Consider the following 21,546-nt stretch of genomic DNA (forward strand, 5'->3'; position numbering starts at 1 on the left):
CGGGGCGGTGTGACTGTAGCAGGGTGAAGAGCAAGGGAGGAGAATGCCAGGCAAACCCGGGCTCAGCCACCAACCACTCCACCTCTGCAGCCTGAAACAACGCCAGGATGCCCCAGCCAAATATCCAAAAAGCTGCTTTGAAAGCCAGGCGTGGTGGGACGCTTGTAATCCCAGCATTTGGGAGGCTGAGACAGGAGGATCACAGGTCACAGCCAGCCTCAGCTACTCCTTAGGCCCTTTGCAACTCAGTGAGACCCTGTTTCCAAATAAAGTATAAAAATAGGTCTGGGAGTATAGCCCGGAGGTAGAAAAGCCTCTGGGTTCCACCCCCAGTAACTAACACACACACACACACACACACACACACACACACACACCCTCTCCCTCTCTCTCTCTCTCTCTCTCTCTCTCTCTCTCTCTCTCTCTCTCTCTCTCTCTCTCGGGTTGGGGGTTGTAGCTAGGAGGTAGAATACCCCTGGTTCCACCCCCAGTACCACACATAAAAGAATTAACAAAATTATAACCTAAAAAATCACTTAAGATTAAAGAAGAGCGGGCCCGTTTCCACGCTCCTGAATCAGGTGCTCGTTCCTTCTTACCAAGTGCAGCTCATTTACTCAGACTAAGAAAGCATCGTCAGCATTCGGGAGGCTGAGACCAGAGGATCGCGGTTCGGGGACAGCCTCAGCTACTTAGTGAGGCCCTCCGTAACTCAGTGAGACCCAGTTTCAAAATAAAGAATAAAAAATAGGGCAGGGGGTGTAGCTCGGAGGTCAAATGCCCCTGGGTTCCACCCTCAGACCCACAAAAAAAAAAAAAAAAAAAAAAAGCATCGTTCTCTCAAAAGGAAAACAAGTCCTCAGACATCTTAGGGAAACAGGAAGAGCAAGCCAGCTTGTGCTGGCCCAGGAGAAAGACGGCCTCCCTCAAGGGCCTGGTGATGGCGGGTGGACCTCACTGCTTGCGGGCTGGTGGCGGGCAGCTTCCCTGGAAGGTCTGAGGGTCCAAAGCTCTCACATGGTTCCCTGTGACATGGGGCCCGCCAGCCAGGCCTTGTGGCAGCAGGAGTGGTCAAAGACAGGAGCCCACCTGTCAGGTATATTGAAGTCGACTGGCAAAGAAGCACCACACCAAAGTCCCTCATGTCAAACTGCTTTATTACATCTTAAATAACAGTACAGTTTAATATAGTATCTATCTTGCATCCAGCCTCCTTGCAGTACACTGACTTTAAAATTAAATACAAAAGGTGAGAAGGGAAAAGGGTGCAGAGAGCTCTACAGAGTTATCTGATGGAAGAGAAAGGGGCTTGGTTGGATTCTCTTTGCCAGATCCAGGCCTACCGCACAGTCACAGCACAGTTTGTACAGGATGTTGCAGAAAACAGGTTGGCGAAGCCACTTCTGCCGCTATGTGGGCACGGGGGCATGGGAGGTGGGGGTCCACAGGACACTGCCGTCCAAACGCTGCTGCTCCACACTGGACTCGGAATGAAAACCAGGAGGAGCTGCATGGTGAAAAAAGGTCTACCTCCAGTGCCAGAGGCTGCTCCAGAGGCAGGCCGTGAGGAAGTGGCAAAGAGGCAGGGCAGGCTCTCCATCCTCCTCCCTCCCCCCACCCCAGAATCCAACAGCAACCGTTTGCAACAGGACTAGATTTTTTTAAAGAAGAAAACAGTGACTTATCCCGCTACTCAAGTGTGTAGAGCGCGTGTTGCTTCTGATATGTGTGCAGAGTAGCAACAGGAAGTGGACAGAGCCGCCACGGTTACAACTTTAAGAGGTTATTTCTTAAAAGAAAAAGAACATCTAAGGACTGAGTCCTATATGCACTTTTGAGCATTTCTACAGCATGCGATTCTAAGAGTAAACCCACCCAATATGGCAAACAATCAAAATTTTTAAAATTTAACTTAGAAAGTCTGAGATCATTATTTTCAAAACATGGATTTGTACATTGTTTCATACACAAATAACCGACTGACTATCCGAGCACAGGACAGGCATTTCTCTTGAGAACAGGTTCCTGATGGTGGGGCGGGGGGGGGGGTAACGTTAGATGACACTAAACTTCCCTCCAACTTCACAGGAAACCCAGGGCAGCGGGGACTGAGCTGCGGGTGGGGAGGACAGGCCAGGAGGGAGGCGCCAGATCTGAGTCTGCGGCTCGGCAAAGGGGCAGGACTCTGACCACACATGGCGACGGTCACAGCACAAGCTCAGCGACCTGCTTCTCAGCTCGTCCACACGCCACTTCTGAGTGCAACGGTCAGGTGACACAAGACAAAAGTAAAGAGCCAGGGCTGGACGGTGCCGCCTGGTCAGAGGCCTGCCCTCGGAACGCTTCTGTCTGACTTCTGAACACACAGGAGCTTATTTAAAAAGGAAAGGTGAATGCTTCCAAAATCCTGCCACAAACATGACTTGAAATTTAGAAACGATTACAAGATAAACAAAGTCCTCAACTGGTTTTGCATGAATGCCACAAAAAAGGACCACTGGTTTAAAAGTCAAATAAACTAGTGAAAAGGCGTGTCTGTCCCACAATCACACTCAGGTGTGCCTTCAGTTTAACATCTTTATTGTAGGATTTCCTTTTAAAACTCACCCAAGACAAAAAAGAAAACAAAGACAATGGCCCCGGAGGAATGAACAATTTGTTTACAGCACAGAGCTCCTTCTCTTAATAGATTGTGCTCTTGGCTTCGGCAATAAGTGAAGGAAAAGATCTTGCCCTTTTGAAGTTCTGAGGGAGGTGGGGTGCCCACGTTAGTACGGTTGGATAGGATATGCTATCACTGTAGCGCTTCAAGGGTGGAATGGTCTCCAGTCACCGTGGCGTCCACCTGCTGCGGGAACAGACTGTTACCAACGGCCCGGCACACTGGACCTGCCACCAGCACCGCCCCTTCCCCCGCTCCCTCAGTGCCACGCCACCTTATCGAAAAGCCACGCATCAAGACTGCAGGTCTTAGGAGAAATACGTACAGCTCTGCTGAGGGAAGGGCTTTGGGGCTGCTCCATTACCTACTGGTGTTAGTTCCAGATCTTGAGGAAGCTATCCCAGGACCCTGTTGCCACAGCCATGCCATCATCAGTTACCCCCAGGCAGCTGACGCGGTTGTCATGTCCGGCCAAGACACCTGGGGGCAAAAACGGTGCAGTCACTCTAAACCACAGACACATTTCACCCATCTGTGATGCTGTAACAAGGGCTGGACAGCGGGTCTCTGATGGGACAAGACCCAGCCTGCCCCACAGTGAAGCCCAGCACCTCCTCAGGTAGCAAGGACGGGACAGCAGGAAGAGAGGAAGTTTTGTCTCAGTGGAAATTAAACCAGAGAGGTCGGGCATGGCGGCGCACGCTTGTAATCCCTGCACTTGGGAGGCTGAGACAGGAGGATCGCGCAGGTTCGAAGCCAGCCTCAGCTACTTAGCGAGGCTCTCAGCAACTTGGTGAGATCCTGTTTCCAAATAAAATATAAAATAGGACTGAGAGTATAGCCCGGAGGTAGAAAGCCCCTGGGTTCCATCCCCGGTACCACCAAGAAAAAAGGCAATTAAGCCGGAGCATGTGGCAAACTTCGCTGAAGGGGAGTAGAAACCAGCGTGCCTTTAGCTACAGACAACACTGTACTCAGAGGGAAGCACACATGCTCAGGAGGATGGGAGGGAGCATCACTCCACCAGGGCCATGCACTCAGACCACAGTCACAGAAAGCAAACACCCAAGAGAGCTCACAGCCCCATCTCAAAAGAGGCCAGCACAAAAGGGCACCTAGCGCCTCATCAACTGAGACCATGGGCTGTCACACGGCAGCCCCTCACTAAGCAGGCCTTCTGCTGGCACCTCCCAGAGTGGCACACTCCTGTAATCCCAGTCCTTTGAAGGTTTAAACAGAACGATTACAGGTTTGAGCCCTGCCTGGGTAAACTTAGCAAGACCCTGTTGCAAAAATAATAATGCCAGGCGCAGTGGTGTACATCTGTACTTGGGAGGGTGAGACAGGAGGATTGCAGGTTGACAACCAGCGAAAGCAACTTAAGAAGACCCTGTTCCTAAATAAAAAAAAATGAGCCAGGCATGGTGGCACACACTTGTAATCCCAGCATTATAAAGGAGGATCATGGTTCATGGACAGCCTCAACTACTCTGTGAGGCCCTTTGGAACTCAGTGAGACCCTGTTTCAAAGTAAAGAATAAAAAATAGGGCTGGGGGTATCGCTGGGAAGTAGAATCTCCCTGAGCTCCATCCCCAGTACTGAAAAATAAATAAATAAATAAATAAATAAATAAATAAATAAATAAATAGCTGGAGGTGTAGCTCAGAAGCAGTATACCTGTAGGTTTAATTCCTGTACCATAAAAAAAAAAAAAGATAAAGATAAAGAAAAACACAAACTAAGACAAAAACTGAGAATTTTCTTAGTAACAGAGAAATGTGAAGCCAGGGGTGGTGACACAAGCTTGTAATCCCAGTACTTTGGAGGCTGAGATAGGAGGATCGCAGGTTTGTGGCCAGCCTCAGCTACTTAGACCTTGTTTCAATATAAAGAATAAAGCTGGTTGTGGTGGCGCACACCTGTAATCCCAGCATTTGGGAGAGGCTGAGACCGGAGGATCATGGTTTGCAGACAGCCTCAGCTACTTAGTGAGGCCGTCTGCAGCTCAGTAAAGCCTGGTTTCAAAATAAAGAATAAAAAATAGGGCAGGGGGTGTTAGCTCAGAGGTCTAATGCCCCCGGGCTCCATCTCCAGATCTGCCAAAAAAAAAACAAAGTAAAAGAAAATAAATAAAAAATAGGGCTGGGATGTAGCTCGTAGGTAGAATGTCTCTGGGTTTAATCTTTAGGATCACAATTAAAAAAAAAAGAGATGTGAGCGCTTGAACGTGAAGAATGTCAACTATGTTTGGGAGGGCGGAAGGGGGAGTGTGGCGCCAGGCCGAGCCTTGCTATGGCTCTCTGCAGGTGGCCACAGCAGAGCCCTTCCTGGCGGAGCAGCAAGCGCACCGAGCGCGCAGACGTGGGCGCAGGCTCCGCAGAGGGCTCAGCCGGCACCAGTGGCTCTCGGCTCCAGCTCATGTTGTGGTTGTTTTGCCATACTGCTTATGTCTTAATGCCCTCAACAATACCACGTCTACTGGACACTCAAGAGCCAGGCGTGTGTGTGTGCGTGTGTGTGCGTGTGTGTGTGGGGGGGCGCAGACACGTGTAATCCCAGCTCTTTTAAAAAATTTACTATTTTCAAATAAAGCATCACTAAGCTGCTGAGGCTCTGCCAAAAAAAACGTGCTCCTCTTGTCTCGATCTCCCAAGCATTGGGATTACGGGCGTGTGCCACAGCTGGCCTCGGTATCAGACTGGCTGAATGAAGCATCGCCAGGACACACCTGCCAGCTGCGCATCAGCTGCTCTGCTCTGTTGCACCTGGGGAGGGGAAGACTGAGCTTGGCGCTCTCCCGCCTGCTGCCACCTCCAGCGTTCTCAAGGGGAAGTCCTCCTGGCGTCCCCTGAAGGTGAGGCCCCCTGGCAGGCCAGAACCTGGACATTCCTTGCCACTGTTACTTCCTGTGCCGTGTGCCCGGCCTAGCTGCCACAGGCCTACACACTACCGCCTGAGCTCCGTGTCACCTACCTGCTCTGTCGGCTTTGAGTGCGTCCCAGACGTTGCAGTTGAAGTCGTCGTACCCGGCGAGGAGGAGGCGCCCGCTCTTGGAGAAGGAGACGGAGGTGATCCCGCAAATGATGTTGTCATGGGAGTAGGTCATGAGCTCCTGGTCTGCACGGAGGTCAAACAGCCTGCAGGTGGCGTCATCCGAGCCGGTGGCAAACGCGTTGCCATTTGGAAAGAACTGGAAAGAGAAAACGAATCAAGAGAGCACATACATGTGCAAAAAGAAATAATGGGCATGTGTGTGCTCAGTGCTGCTGCTTAGAGCCAGAACAGCAAAGCAAGGCTGGTCCTTGGTAAGACAGGCCGGCCCTGCGGGGCGTTAGGGAAACAGGCACCGTGCAGAAAGACCTGTGGCTGCCAACCCCAGCTTAGCCGTGGTCCACTGGAACAGTGGCAATGCAGCCATCGCCCAAGGCTGCCTTCTCTGCAGCTGTAAGCGCCCAGCCAATCAACATGTCTCTCCCAAACAGTGGCTGAGACACTGCCTCAAGGTAAGTGTGTCAGAGAGGAGGGCAGGTTCCTTAGGCGCGTCATGTTCCTCCCTGGAAGAGGACGCAATAGTAAGCTCCAGCATCTAAACAACATCATGCCTAAGGATGGGCCAGGCCTGGCATACGATAGCCGCAACACCAATGCCTGCACAGAGTCAGTGGCTTCCAAAATCAGCTCAGATACCAGCCAAGTTTTCCATGGGGAGTTTTCTATATTTCCGTCTGTGAATTTGGTTGTGTTTGCAAAGACAAGCGGTATAGACCAGAAAACAGTTTAAACTCACACAGATGGCGTTGATGTCAGACTCGTGGCCTGTAAAGGTCTGCCTGCACATCCCTTCTCGGACATCCCAGAGCTTAGCTGAGGCATCACAAGCACCAGAGACAAAGAGTCTGGTGTCTGGAGCTAGAGACAGGCTCATGACGTCTCCAGTGTGTCCGGTAAACGTGGTCGTCTGCTGGCCAGTCTCGATGTCCCACAGGGCACTGGAGCAGGGACAAGTGACAAGTCAACCTCATACCTCAGACCACCAGCCACCTGATACACCACCCTCCCAGCCATTCAGGACACAGAAAGCCTCTGTGCTGTTTAGGGCAACTTGTAGCCAAGGATGGCCCTTTCCAAGGGCCAGGGGTTGGGGTGCACACTTGGGCTCATGACCAGGTTTGTGGAGGGCAGCAGGAAGCCCAGGGTAATGTCCCAAAGGAGAAGAGGACCTGCACCACCTGCAGTGCCCATCTGTGCCTTCCCCCACCTGCCCAGGCATCGAGCACAGTGCCAGGTGAACAAATGGCTCAGGACAACTCTGTGGCCCTGCTGCCCCTTCCTAGAGACAGGCTAGAGAGTGATGGTCTTGGTGGCTATACATGGTATTCTAGGTACTCCTGCAGTCAGGGCTGACTCTGAAGCCCACAGCTGGGTGCTGCTTCTGGCTTGGCCACAGAGAAAGGCACTGATGAAGCCACCCGGCCCATTGGTCTCACAGGAGAGCCTGGCCTGGCAGCAACGCACTACTGTCAAACAGTTTCACCACCCTGCACAGGAGTCTCCTTGCACCCAGCCTGTGGGGTGCAGGGAGCACAGAAGTCTCCAGAAACTGGACACATAAGAGAGCTGCAAGACACTAGCTAATAATGAACAGAGTGTATGCAGCACTGACAGTCTACACTGTGAATCTTTTATAACTATGAAAGTCATAAAACCAGGACACTACAAACTGCCGCTGAGAAGACAGGTGAGGGCCCTCTGCCTCAGTGACCCCACCACCTCATCAGATGCAGGCGGTGCCAACATGCGGCTGGGTGCCAGCCATGGTGCCTCCTGGCCACCCACCATTCGTTATCTCCTAAGATCGGAACTCCAAGGACAGTTTGAGTCTCAAATAACTCTCATAAAATATCTGGTTATTTCATTCATGTACGAATGAAATAACCAGATATTACAGTGAAATAACCAGATATTACAGTGTGAATGAAATAACCAGATATTACAGTGTGAGTGAAATAACCAGATATTACAGTGTGAATGAACTAGTTCACTCACACTGTAATCCTGCTTCTTTATCACAGGCATGCACGAACACACACCTGACTGCTACCTGGTTTTGTTTTGTACTGGAGGTTGAATCCAGGGGCATTTTACCTTTGAGCTACACCTCCATTTGTTATTAATTTTTAGCGGTACTGGGGGTGAAACCCAGGAGCATTCTACCTGCAAGCTACACACCCAGCCCTATTTTTTATTCTTTACTTTTTTGAAACAGGGACTAAGTTGCAGAGAGCTTCACTTAGTAGCTGAGGCTGTCCGCAAACCGTGATCCTCGTCTCAGCCTCCCAAATGCTGGGATTACAAGCTTGCACCACCATGCCTGGCTTGTTATTTATTCTTTTTTAATTTTTACTTTTTTAGTCTTTTTTTTTTTTTTTTTGGTGGTACTAGGGGTGGAAACCAGGAGCAGTCTACTTCCAAACTACAACCCCAGCCCTATTTTTTATTCTTTATTTTGAAACAGGGTCAAACTGAGTTGCAAAGGGCCTCACTAGGTAGAAGTTGAGGCTCTCTGTGAACTGTGATCCTCCTGTCTCAGCCTCCCAAATGCTGGCGTTATAAGCATGCGCCACCACACCAGGCTTTTTTTTTAAACGGTCTGAGTTGCAAAGGGCCTCACTACGTAGCTGAGGCTGTCCACGAACCACAATCATCTGGTTTCTGCCTCCTGAATGCTTCCATGCCTGGCCTTGTTATTTTTGAAACAGGGTCTTGCTAAGTCGCTGAGGCTGGACTCAGCAATCCTCTTGTCTCAGTCTGGAATTACAGGTGTATGCCACTGTATCCGGCAACACCTATAGCTTCCAAGCTGTTCTGATGTTCAAAATGAGATGGCTAAGGGGTGTGGAGGGTGCTGAAGCCCAACGCCCCCCAGTAGGCTACAAAACCTCACCATACTGGGTATAAAATACATGGAGGAAAATAAAGAAAAGCAGGTACTTCATGCACAATTGTAGTCTGAATTAGCTGAATTTTAGTTGAAAACCCAGAAAGAATACAATTAATTCACTCATTGTTACTGTGGGTTTTAAATTTGAAGGCCACTTCTAATTAAGAATGGCCTAATTAATGCCAAGAATCATTCGTACATGTCTAGATGTACCAGCATGGATTGAAGAGTAGGTCTTACGCCATGCTGCTAGGCCTGGTGAGGTCCTTTTATTTCTCTTTGCAGTACTGAAGAATGAACTCAGGAACACACTACCACTAAGCTGTATTCCCAGTCTCTCTTTTTTTTTGGAGACAACACATCCCTAAGTTGCCTAGGCTGTCCTTTCTTTTTTTTTTTTTTTTTTTTTTTTGGCGGTACTAGGGATGGTACCCAGGGGCATTCTACCTCCAAGCTATACCCCAGCCCTATTTTTTCTTTATTTTGAAACAGGGTCTCGCTGAGCTGCAAAAGGCCCCCGCAAACCGTGATCCTCCTGCCTCAATCTCCCCAGTGCTTGGGATAACAAGCGTGCACCACCACACACGGCTTCCTCTAACTCCTGATTATCCGGAGTTGCTGGGATCACACCACCATAACTGAGCCAGTTCAGGTACTTACCACGTGGTGTCTCCCGAGCTGGTGACGATCTGATTGTCATCCAGGAATCGGCAGCAGGACAAGTAACCTGGCAAAGAACAGACACAAATGATGACCCAAATCTAGCAAGCTGTAAGCTTATAGTCTTGCAAATATAAAAGAATATGTTAGCTATATGAATACACCTCACAGGTCTATGTCTAGGGTAGGGCAAACATGCTGACAGCTGGCTTCCACTGCCTCTGTGCACAGCAAAGCAGAGACAAAGCGGTGCAGGGTGCTGTGAGCGAGGGCTCGGCTTTGGCCAATCAGGAGCAACATCAGAGCCATGGGAGTGACTCATGCTCTGCCAACAGCAGAAGAGCAAACCGACCCGCGAAACACCACAACAGTTTTTCGTGTTTTTTTTCCTTTTGTTTTAGTACTGGAAATAGAATCCATGGTAGTTCTACTAGTGAGCTACATCCTAGTTGCCTTTTTTTGTGTGTGTGGGACTAGGGTGAAACCCAGGAGCACTCTACATCCAAGCTAGACCCCCAGCCCTGTTTTTTATTCTTTATTTTGACACAGGGTTTCACTGAGTTGCAAGGGGTCTAAGTAGTTGAGACTGCCCGCGAACTGTGATCCTTTTGTCTTAGCCATCCAATTGCTGGGATTACCAGCGTGCTCTACCATGCCTGGCTCATCCCCAACTTTTTTTTTTGGTACTATGGATGAACCCAAAAGTATTCTTCCTCCGAGTTACATCCCAACCTCTGCTTTTTAAATTTATTTTTGAAACATGGCCTAAGTAGTTGATGCTGTCCTCGAACTGTGCTCTTCCTCTTCCTGTTGCAGCCTCCCAATGCTGAGATTACAAGCATGTGGTGCCACACCTGGCTCCCCAGCTTTTTTTTTTTTTTTTTGTAGTACTGAGGATGGAACCCAGGGGCATTCTACCTCTAAATGACACCCCCAGCTCTAATTTTTATTCTTTAATTTTGAAACAGGGTCTCACTGAGTTGCAAGGGGCCTCACTAAGTAGCTGAGGCTGTCCTTGAATCGCGATCCTCTGGTATTCGTCTCCCAAATGCTGGGATTATAATCATGCACCACGATGCCCAGGCCTCCCCAGCTTCTCTTAAATTTTATTTATTTTTTGGTATTGGGGATTCAACCTAAAAGTGTTCTAGCTATGAGCTACGTACCCCAGCCCTTTTTAGTTTTAAATAAGGTCTTGATAAATTGCTGAAGTTGGCCTTGAACATGTAGTTTTCCCATCTCAGTCTCTTAAGTACTACTGAGATGACCAGTGTGTACCACTACACCTGGCTTCTATTATTTATTTGTTTTTATTATTTATTTATTTATTAGTGAGGCTGAGAGCCTCACTGTTGAGGCTGACTTCGAACCCGCAATCCTCCTGTCTCAGCCTCCCAATTACTTGGGATTACAACCGTGCACCACCACGCTCAGCTATTTTTCTTTTTCTTTCTTGCGGTACTGGAAATGGAACCCAGGGGCATTCGATATTTAAGCGATACCCCCTGCCCTACATTCTTATTTTTTATTTGAAACAGAGTCTCACTGAGTTGCAAAGAGCCTCACTCCGTAGCTGAGGCTGTCCCCAACAGCGATCCTCCTGTCTCAGCCTCTCAGATGCTGGGGTTACGCGTGCCCACCACACCCAGCTCTATTTCCCTTGTGAGATCGAGTCCTGCTCGGTACCTGTAATCCTCCTGCCTCAGGACTCCAGGGATTCATCATTGTGCACTTGAGTCTCTCACCTGCTTTTCTGTCGACAAACTAAAGGCAAAGGTTCGCTCCCTCTTTTTCTTCATTCGCTCACTCACTCACTCACTCACTCACTCAACAAAACTGGTCCAGGGACTAGTGTGGCTGCGCTTTGTAACTCTGGATCGGGTTTGTGGGTGAGCAAATACGCTGCCTGTGGAGGCTCCGTGGGCACCGAGCGGCTCTGGACAGGCAGGGCTCGACCTGCACAAGGGGTTCTCCCGCTCTGCGGGGGCTCAACGCCAGTGGAATGGGAACGAGTCGCTTAGAGAGCACGTGAGGAGTGTGTGTGTCGGGAAGGAGGAGGGTGAAGGGCTCATGAGAAATGGGGCCAGCAGAGGCCTCAAGGGAGGAGTGGAAGCTAGAAGTCACAGAGCCAGACCAAAAGGAACTCATGGCCCAAGGAAGGGCCAAGGAGGGGAACAGGAAGAAACAGTAGAGTAAAATTGGGCGCAGTAAACTGGGCATGGTGGCGCACGCTTGTAATCCCAGCATTCGGGAGGCTGAGACTGGAGGATCGTGGCTCACGGACAGCCTCAGCTACTTTGTGAGGCCCTTTGCAACTCAGTGAGAACCTGCTTCAAAATAAAGAATAAAAAAAAAAAAAAATAGGGCAGGGGGGATGTGGCTCGGAGGTCAAATGCCTCTGGGTTCCATCCCCAGACCTGCAAAGAAAAAAGAAAAAAAAGAAAAGAAAAAAAACAAAACAATGTAAAGCGGCTGCAAGCGTACCTACCTAAGCTCCTGAGGTAACATCCCAGGCACCCTGTCACAGCTCAAGAATCCATTTCTCTACCAGTGCAAGGTCTATAGTAAAAAGCAAAAAACTAAAAACTGCTGAAATGTCCAACAACAGAAGACAAATTGGCATACTCCTTGAAAAACTCTTCAATTTCCTAGGGATAACACTAGAGTTCTAAGTAGGTTTAAAAAAAAAACCCTCAAACTTCTTTTCCAAGGGGCTGGGGTTGGAGGGGAGGTAAAGTTCCCCTGGAGAAGGACCCAGGGTGCCCGACAGGCCCACCGCAGGGCACTCAGTGCTGTCCATTACGCAGGGGGGATGGAAAGGAGCAGCTGTCAAAGACGAAATCGGAGAGAGTGTATCTTTGGGAGAGAAAGACCTATCAATATGGAACTACAGGAAAAGCTAGCAGGCCACAGCCCTGGGGAACGCGGGTGCTGGACACCAGAGTGAAGAGGGGAGGGCACTTGCAGCAAGAAGTCATGAAAAGGATGCGAGACAGGAGTGAAGATCAAGACAGGAGAAAATGCCCAAGAACGTCCTTTGACAAGGAGGAAGGAAGCTGCAATGACATAAAGGCTGAGCAAAAGATGGAGTCGGAGGAGAAGGTAAGGCAACCTGAGCCCAGCCAGAGCTGGGGGCTGCTTGGCCGTGCCACCTACAGCTCTGCACGCTCGCCAGCATCTGAGTGGCGGTGCAGATGGGCATCAGACCCACTCTGGCCCACACAAGGCTCTGCTAAGTCCAGGTGGCTGCCCCCAAGAAGGGAACCTTTCTCTGTGGCTAGGCTGGCAAGTGAGAAAGAAGGTCTGGGTAAGCCAAGGGCTGCGAGGGGAAAGCACTGGGGCAGGGTGAAGCTGCAGAGACAGTGGCACCAGGGTAACTGCCCGGCAGTGACTTGTAAAGCCAGCATTTGGGAGGTGGAGACTAGAGGATTGATAGCCTTAGCTACTTAGCGAGACAATTCGCAACTCAGTGAGACCTTGTTTCAAAAAATTTAAAAAGGCCTAAAAAATAGAGCTGGGGGGTATAGCTCGGAGGTACAATGCCCCTGGGTTCCATCCCCAGTACTTAAAAAGAAAAAAAATCCACCTGGCCAGGCACAGTAGAACATGCCTATAATCCTTGTACTTGGGAGGCTGGGATAGGCTGACTTCGGATTTGAGGTCAGCCTCAGAAACTCAACAAGATCTGTTTTAAAATTAAAAAATAAAATAGGGCTGAACATGGTGGTACACACAGGTACTTTGAGTGACTGGGAGCCCAAGACAGGAGGATCAAATGTTTGAGGACAGTCTCAACAACATGATGAGCCTCTCAGCAACTTAGACCCTACTTCAAAGCAAAAAATAAAAATGAGCCGGAACATACCTCAGAGGTAGAATGTCCATGGACTCGATCCCTATTACAACGAAAGTAAAATAAGAACAAGCCGGGCATGGTGGCGCACGCCTGTCACCCCAGCATTTGGAAGGCTGAGCCTGGAGCTACATACCCAGCCAATGTATACTTCATGGACAAAGGTTCTGTGAGTGAGGTGTAGCCTACCTGTAAGAAGACAAAGGATACAGACACTATTCTGGCCAATTTTACCGTCAGACTGTTGGTGGGTCTAACAGCAATGTTCCCAATTGCAGGAATGATGTCACTTCTTTGGTTATATATGAAGGAGAAGGCCTGGTGGTGGTATGCTACTAATAATACATCGGAACAAGACCTTTCTTTTTTTAGTGGTACTAGGGATTGAACTCAGCTGTGGTTTACCTCCAAGATACAACCCTAGTATTTTTTTAATTTTACAACAGGGTCTCTCTAAATTGCTGAGACCGGCCTTAAACCTGTAATTTTCCTGTCACAACCTCCCAAGCACTGGGATTATAGGCATGTACCACTACACCTGGCTATGAAAGGACTTTTTTTTTTTTTTTAGCGGTACTGGGGATTGAACACACGGGCATTCTACCACTGAACTATATCACCAGTCTTATTTATTTTCTCGGTTGATGCAGAGTATCACCAAGTCGTCCAGGCTGACTTCCAACTTGTGATCCACAGGGCATGTGCCACCACATGCCGCTGGACAGATCTTCTTTTTGAGACATGCTATCCCTCTCTTTATGAAGGAATAAGGTCCTAGGTGAACAAAATCATCCCAAACCGCATGTGCCCTGGCCTGTAGCTGGCCACATGCAGAAAGCTCAACAGCTACAGATGCTTTCCTGCCTCCTTCACAACAGCACTGGTCGGTTCTCATGTGGAAAAGGCCATGTGCACTGAACGTGCATGCCAACACCCGTGTTTAGGAAATTCCTGTGGCAAGGTGCTCAAGACAGAGTACGGTCTGAATAAGATTTACGTTATGATGATGTAAACAAGAAAGGTGGCTGCTATGAAGAGTGGACACTGGCCGGGCACGGTGGTTCACACTTGTAATCCCAGCATTCGGGAGGTGGGAACCGGAGGATCGCGGTTCGCAAACAGCCTCAGCTACTTAGTGAGGCTCTTCGCAATTCAGTGAGACCCTGTTTCAAAAAATAAAGACAGACTAATAAAAATAGGGCTGGGGGCATAGCTTGGAGGTAGAATGCCCTGGTATCCATCCTCAGTAACGTAAAAGAAAAAAAAAAAGTAAAAGAGTGAACACTGAAGCGAGGCGTGCAGAAGCACAGCTGCAATGCTAATACTTGAGAGGCTGAGACAGGGCTGCAGGTTTAAGGGCAGCCTCAGCAAGCAGTGAGACTTTCATCAATCTAGTGAGACCCTGTTACAAAGTAAAAACATAAAACATAGGGATGAGGTTTAGGTCAGAGGTAGAATCTTCCTCCGTTCAATCTCCAGTACGATGCGTGCGCACACACACACACGAGTGAACATGAAGCTGGGTATGGTGGTGCACACATTAACTTCCAGTACCTGGGAGACTGAGATAGGAGGATCATGAGTTTAAGGGCACAGCAACATAGAGAGTTCCTCAGCAACTCAGTAAGACCCAGATTCAAAATAAAAAATAAAGTAGGGCTGGCAGTGTTGCTCCTAGGCAGAATGTCAGATGGTTGAATTCCCAGTGTCTGTCTGTCTGTCTGTCTGTCTGTCTGTCTGTCTCTCTCTCACTCTCTCTCACACACACACACACACACACACACACACACACACACACACACACACACACACACACACACAGCAGCAGCAGTTGGGATAAGCAAAATTTCAAGGTTATACTAACAACCCAGAGGTTTCTTATTGATAAAGGCGTATCAGGCCTAGTTTTCATTTTCAGAAAAGTGCTGGCCGTTCCTCTTGTATTGGAACTGCTCTCACTAACGACTGACAACAGGAGAGTATCAAGAGCATCCTGTCACACACCTGGCATAAGCGTCACGTGAACGTTACTGATGAGAACGTGTACCTGTATGTCCCGCCAGCTCACGACTCACACGTACATTCCCTTCGCGCGTTTTCAGATTGTAAATGGAGCAAATGTTGTCCAGGCCACCACAGGCCACGTAGTTCCCAGAAGGGGCATACGCACAGGTCATGACCCAGGAGGAGCGCAGAGGGATGGCGTGGACCTAAACGTCAAGAACACAGACAGACAACACCTCAGGGGCAAGAAGATTAACTGCTAGCTGAGGGTGGTAGCTCACGTGTACAGTTCAGCTACTCAGAGGCTGAGGCAGAGAGACAGCTTGAAGTTTGAGACCATCCTGGGCAACATTGCGAGACCCTGTCTCAAAGAGAGCATTAACTATGGACACAATGTTTCTCGTTTTTTACTTTCATTGCATACACAGTGACAGCAAATTAAGGCCCAAAACTATTATGTGTAGCCAGAGAGATACTTGGGAACCCAGTGCTAGACAATAAAACACTAATCCCACTGTAGAGTTTATTAAAATCACGACTTACAGTGAAGCAGGCACTTCAGTGATAGTAGTACTGCCTCCTAATTAAGAACTTTTTTTTTATTTTATAAAAGAAAACTCTTCACTAGCTTGTTAAAATGGCTATGAATTGCCAGGCGTGCTGGCGCACGCTTATAACCCCCGCGCTTGGGAGGCGGAGACAGGAGGATAGCACAAGTTCAAAGCCAGACGCGCTGGCTTAAGAGACCCTGTTTCCAAATAAAAAGTGTAAAAATGGGTCTGGGACTGTAGCCCAGAGGTAGAAGGGTTCCAGGAACCCCAGTACCCCCCCCCCCAAAAAAAAGGCTATGAATTATTTGTACTAGGGAGGGAACCCAGGGACACTACTTCTGAGCTATAACTCTAGCCCTCGTTTATTCTTTCATTTTGAAACAAGGCCTCACTAAGTTGCGGAGGCAGGCTGTGAATCTGCAATCCTTCTCCCTCTCAGCTTCCCAAATACTAAGATTACAAGTATGTGCCACCACATCTGGCTTGTGGATTGATATACATATAGTTTATGTATTTGTAGTACTGGAGATGGAACCCAGGGGCATTCTACCTCTGAGCAATACCCCTAGCCCTATTTTTTATTCTTTATTTTGAAACAAGGTCTCATTGAGTTGCAAAGGGCCTAAGAGGCTGAGGCTGTCCTTGAACCGCAATCCTCCTGTCTCAGCCTCCCAAATGCTGGGATTATAAACATGCACCACCACGCCCAGCTTTGTGAATTAATTCTAAAAAATTAAAACATTTTACTGAAGTAACTGGACATTATTATAATCAATTAAAATAGATTGAATTATCTGTTTGGACTGTTAATACTACCTTTTTTAAAAAGTGGTACTTGGGATGAAATCCAGGGGCATTATACTTCTGAGCTACACCCCCAGCCCTATTTTATTTTTATTCTGAAACGGGGTGTTGATAGGTTGCTGAAAGTCTCAATATTTGCTGAGGCTGTCATCAAACCTGCCAACCTACTGTCTCAGCTTCTCAAGTACTGGGAGTATAGGGCATACCACCACGCCCAGCAAGATAGGTATTTTTTCTTTTTCCTTATTTTGTGGTACTGTGCATTGAACCTGGAGCATTCTACCTCTGAGCTACATTCCCAGCCCGCTCACCTGCCTGCCTTCCCGCCCTTCCCTCCTTCCTTTCTTTCCTGAGCTATACTATCAGCTCTATTTTTTATTCTTTATTTTGAAACAGGGTCTCACTGAGTTGCAAAGGACGTCACCAAGTAGCTGAGGCTGGCTGTGAACTCTCATTATCCTCCTGTCTCAGCCTCCCAAGCATGCGCCACCATGTTTTGTTTTGTTTAGTTTATTTTTTATTTTTTTATTTTTTTGCAGTACTGGGGATTGAACCCAGGGGCATTCCATCTCTGAGCTACATCTCCAGACCTATTTTTTATTCTTTATTTTGAAACAGGGTCTCACTAAGTTGTAGAGGGGCTCACTATGTAGCTAAGGCTGGCCATAAACCTGCAATCCTCCTGTCTAAGTCTCCAAAATACTGGGATTACAAGCATGCTTGCGCCAACACACCCAGCATCCGGCCGAATTTTAAGACTTTTAAATTTTATTTCTTTAGCTAGGTGTGACGGCACACACTTTTAATCATAGCACATGGGGAGCTAAGACAGGAGGATCGCATGTTTCCAGGACAGCCTCAGGAAATAGTGACACTCTTATTAACCTAGTGAGATCTTGATTCAAAATAAAAATAAATACACAAGCACAATACTTTATTTATTTATTTATTTATTTATTTATTTATTTATTTATGTACTGGGGATTGACCTCAAGGGCATATACACCCAGTTCTTTTTATTCTTGTTTTTTCTTTTTTTGTGTGTGTGGAACTGAGAATGGAACCCAGGGGCTTTCTACCTCTGGATTATACTCCCAGACCTAGTTTTATATTAGAAACAGGGTCTAAGTAGCTGAAGCTGGCTTTGAACTTGTACGATCCTCCTGTTTTTGCCTCCCAAGAGCTGGGTTACACGAGTGCACCACCACACCCAGCTTTTATTCTTGTTTTGAAACAGGGTCTTGCTAGCTTGTTGAGAGGCTCACTATAATATTGAGACTGGCCTTCAACTTGTAATCAGCTTTCAATTTTAAATAATTTAAGATATACTTCAAAATATAATGCCAGCCAGGAGTGGTGGCATATATTTATAATCCCAGGAATTGGGAGGCTATGACAGAAGAATCTGAGTTCGCAACCAGCCTCGGCTACTTAGCGAGGCCCTTTGCAGCTCAGTAAGGCCCTGTTTCAAAAATAAAGAACATATAGCTGGGCGTGGCAGAGCACACTTGAATCCTAGTGCTTGGGAGGCATAGACAGGAGGATCGCACAGGCTGGAAGTCAGCCTCAGCTACTTAGTGAGGCTCTCAGCATCTTAGTTGAGACCCTTTTTCCAAATAAAATATAAAATAGGTCTCGGAGTGTAGAAAGCCTCTGGGTTCTACAAACACTTGTAATCCCAGCCTTTGGGAGACTGAGACAGGAGGATCATGGTTCCTGGCCAATCTCAGCTACTTCGGCCCTTTGCAATTCAGCGAGTCCCTGTTTCAAAATAAAGAACTAAAAATAGGGCTGGGGAATGGAGCTTGAAGGTGCAATGCCCCTGAGTTTCATCCCCAGTATCCCTACCCCAAGGGAAAAAAAAAAAAAAAAAAGAATAAAAAAAATCATGCTGGGGGTGTAGCTCAGAGGTAGAATGACCCTGGGTTCAATCTCCAGCACCACAAAATAAAAAAAGTATAATGTCTTTCAGATTATTTCTTGTATAATCTGATTAACTAATGAAAAGCGATTATTTCTGCATTCTATAAATACAAAATGAAGCTTCCATCTTGAGCTAAGAGGGAAATGCTGCTCTCCTAGCAACACAAGGAAGCACTCAGCTCCCACCCGCCCAGTACTGATATCAAGACACGTAACCACTGGTCCCCTGCCAGCCCGGTCAGGTGAACTGGCATGATGAATGGAGGTCCAGGGAAGCGTCTAGGGCAGCCTACCTTGTTTGTGGTGTAGCTATCCCAGATGATGAGCTTTCCATCCTGAGAGGCACTGACGAGAAGCCTGGAGAAAAGACAGAAGCAAACCATCAATCCCACCAGCTACAGAAACCCGAGAAAGGAAACAGATGGAATTCTTCCAATATGTGCTTCAATGCTGTATTTGCTTGAGACAAAGCACAGTTACTAATATGAAAAAAAAAATCTGCCATGAAAGCATGAACAAGAATACCATCACAGGTAACAGTTCAGACTGGAGAGTGCTTGGCGCCTGCAGACTACCAGGCTCCTCTTCCCTTGCTGGTGGAGACAGACAAGCCTCCTCTCAAAACTCACTGCTGCTGCCTGGCTTCCTTTCCACTGTAAACCAAACTGTAGACTTACAGCTCTCTTAAGAGCCAAAGGTGAGACCAAATATTTAGTGTACAATTTTCTTTTCCTTTCTAACACAGAGAAAGTCTAGATATAAAGGAATAAGCTCTCAAACATTCCAAGTCCAAACATTTCCACTCAAACAGCCTATGAAGCATCCCAGATTACTGCAGCTAAAGTTGGGCTGCAGGCCCTGAAATGTAAGGAGGTACGCAACACTGCATGCCTGGTAAAGGGGTAATGGGGCAGAATCGTGCTTCAAACACCGCAGAAGAGAAAGGGACTGTCCTGAGTTGTTCATGCCAACCATCTTGCTTTGGGCCACTGTGCTAAGCCTGGGATCTCCTTGCTGACAAGCTCCTCGCTTGTACTTGGAGAATTCAGGCAGCATATCCAAGAGCAAAGCATGGCTGTCAGGGAAAGGAACTTGTTATCTGGAGAGTAAGCTGACTGAGTGATGCTGGGAGCGGAGCTGCTCACAAATACCCTACCGACATGAAGCTGTCCTACACAATGTGCTGTTTTCAAGGAGGGGTAAAACACTTCTCCTGAATCCATGAATTCATGAATTTTTCTTTTTCTTTTTCTTTTTTTCTTTTTTGGTGGTACTGGGGGTGGAACCCAGAGGCTTTCTACCTCCGGGCTATACTCCCAGACCTTTTTTATATTTTATTTGGAAACAGGGTCTCACTAAGTTGCTGAAAAGCCTCACTAAGTAGCTGAGGCTGGCTTTGAACCTGTGTGATCCTCCTGTCTCAGCCTCCCATTGAACCCAAGGACATTCTACCTCTAAGCTACATCTCTAGCTCCATTTCTTAAATTTTATTTTATATTTTATTATTTACTTATTTTTGTGGTACTGGGGATGGAACCCAGGGGCATTCTACCCCGAGCTACAACTCAGCCCTATTTTTTTCTCTTTATCTTGAAACAGGATCTCACTGAGTTGCAAAGGGCTTCACTAAGTAGCTGAGGCTGTCCTCGAACCACAATCCTCCTGTCTCAGCCTCCCAAATGCTGGGATTACAAGTGTATGTCACCATACTCAGCCTCCCCCACCCCCCCACCCCCACCGTGGTACTGGGGATGGAACCCAGAGGCTTTCTACTTCCGGGCTATATTCCCAGACCCATTTTATATTTTATTTGGAAACAGGGTCTCACTAAGTTGCTGAGAGCCTCACTAAGTAGCTGAGGCTGGCTTCCAACCTGCGTGATCTTCCTGTCTCAGCCTCCCAAGTGCAGGGATTACAAGTGTGCGCCACCACGCCCGGCCCGGCTCCATTTTTTATCCTTTATTTTGAAATAGTCTCACTAAGTAGCTGAGGCTGGCTGTAAACCTGTGCTGTTCCTGGCTCAGCCTCCCAAATATTGGGATGACAAGCATGGCGCCACCGTGCCTGGCTTAACTTCAAAATTTTAATCAAAATACATAGGTTCTCCTGGGTGCTGTGGTACACACCTGTAATCCCAGTAACTCTGGAAGCTACGGCAAGAGGATCACAAATTCGAGGACAGCCTCCACACCTTAGCAAGACTTTGTCTCAGAGAGGTCTAGGGATATAGCTCAGTGGCAGAGCACCCATGGGTTCAATCCTCAATATTGCCAGAAGAAAAAAAAACAAAAAAACCAGCACATTAGGTTCTAACCATGTCAGCCACAGCATATATGGCTCCTTGAAAGTAACCAAAAGCTTGGGGTAAAGCTTGATCAAGTAAATTTGACACCTTTGACTTCTTGTGTTTAAGTGTATGTGTGGTACTGGTGATTGAACCTGGGGCGTTCTACTTCCAAGCTACACCTTCAGCCCTTTTTACTTTTTGTATTGAAACAGGGTCTCCTGAAGTTGCTGAGCCTGTCCTCAAACCTGTGATCATCCTGTCTCAGCCTCCTAAGTACTGAGATTACAGGCATGCACCACCATGTCTGGCTCATTTTGGCATTTTAATGAAACTATGTTTTGATGCCCTATGCACAAGCTTTCTTTAAAAAGGAGTCGATGAATTTGGCAAGGAGTAAGATTCCTCTCAGCACTGTTACAAAACTGATCACAGAACTAAAGTAAACGTGGGCTCTGAGCACATCCTGCATGCTAAGCCATACACGCCGGCCTTCACATGCATTTCCTTTCTTCTGGTTCTGGAGACTGAACCCAAGCGTGCTATACAGCTGAGGCACATCCCCAGCCTTCTCCTTTTCCTTTTGTGATAGGGTCTCGAGAAGCTGCCCAGGCTAGCCTCGAACAATCCTCAGTCTGCCAGCCTCAGCACCCTGGGTCACTAGGATTACACCTGTGTCACCATGCCTGAACTGATGGAATTCTTAAAGCAATTCTTCCATCCAGGTGCAGATGGTTACATACCAGGTGCTGCCAATCATCCCCCAGGACAACAGACAGCCCCTGAGGTTCGTTCTGACGGGCCCCGTGAGGCACCTTCATGTAGCGGCTAGTCTTCCTGGTCAGGGGTCACCTTCAGGGAGG

The 21,546-nt window shown here is 47.8% G+C and overlaps 1 protein-coding gene across 2 annotated transcripts in view; it reads right to left on the reverse strand.

Annotated features, from left to right (window-relative positions):
- Positions 1-3,035: 3,035 nt before the first annotated feature.
- The window catches only part of GNB1 (G protein subunit beta 1), a gene marked incomplete at its 3' end in the record, with an annotated part of 87,205 nt that continues 68,694 nt past the window's right edge, over positions 3,036-21,546 (reverse strand). The window contains exons 6-11 of one of the 2 annotated variants that reach the window (XM_080690602.1): positions 18,693-18,756; positions 15,165-15,327; positions 9,265-9,331; positions 6,451-6,652; positions 5,637-5,853; positions 3,036-3,142 (exon numbers count right to left, since the gene is read on the reverse strand). In XM_080690602.1, coding sequence (XP_080546728.1) covers positions 3,036-3,142; positions 5,637-5,853; positions 6,451-6,652; positions 9,265-9,331; positions 15,165-15,327; positions 18,693-18,756 — 820 coding nt within the window. Of the gene's footprint in view, positions 3,143-5,636; positions 5,854-6,450; positions 6,653-9,264; positions 9,332-15,164; positions 15,328-18,692; positions 18,757-21,546 lie in introns of those variants that run through there. The other variant, XM_080690603.1, reaches the window with a different exon arrangement.

This window comes from Muscardinus avellanarius, assembly GCF_963383645.1.
Source record: "Muscardinus avellanarius genome assembly, chromosome: 3".
NCBI lineage: Eukaryota > Metazoa > Chordata > Mammalia > Rodentia > Gliridae > Muscardinus > Muscardinus avellanarius.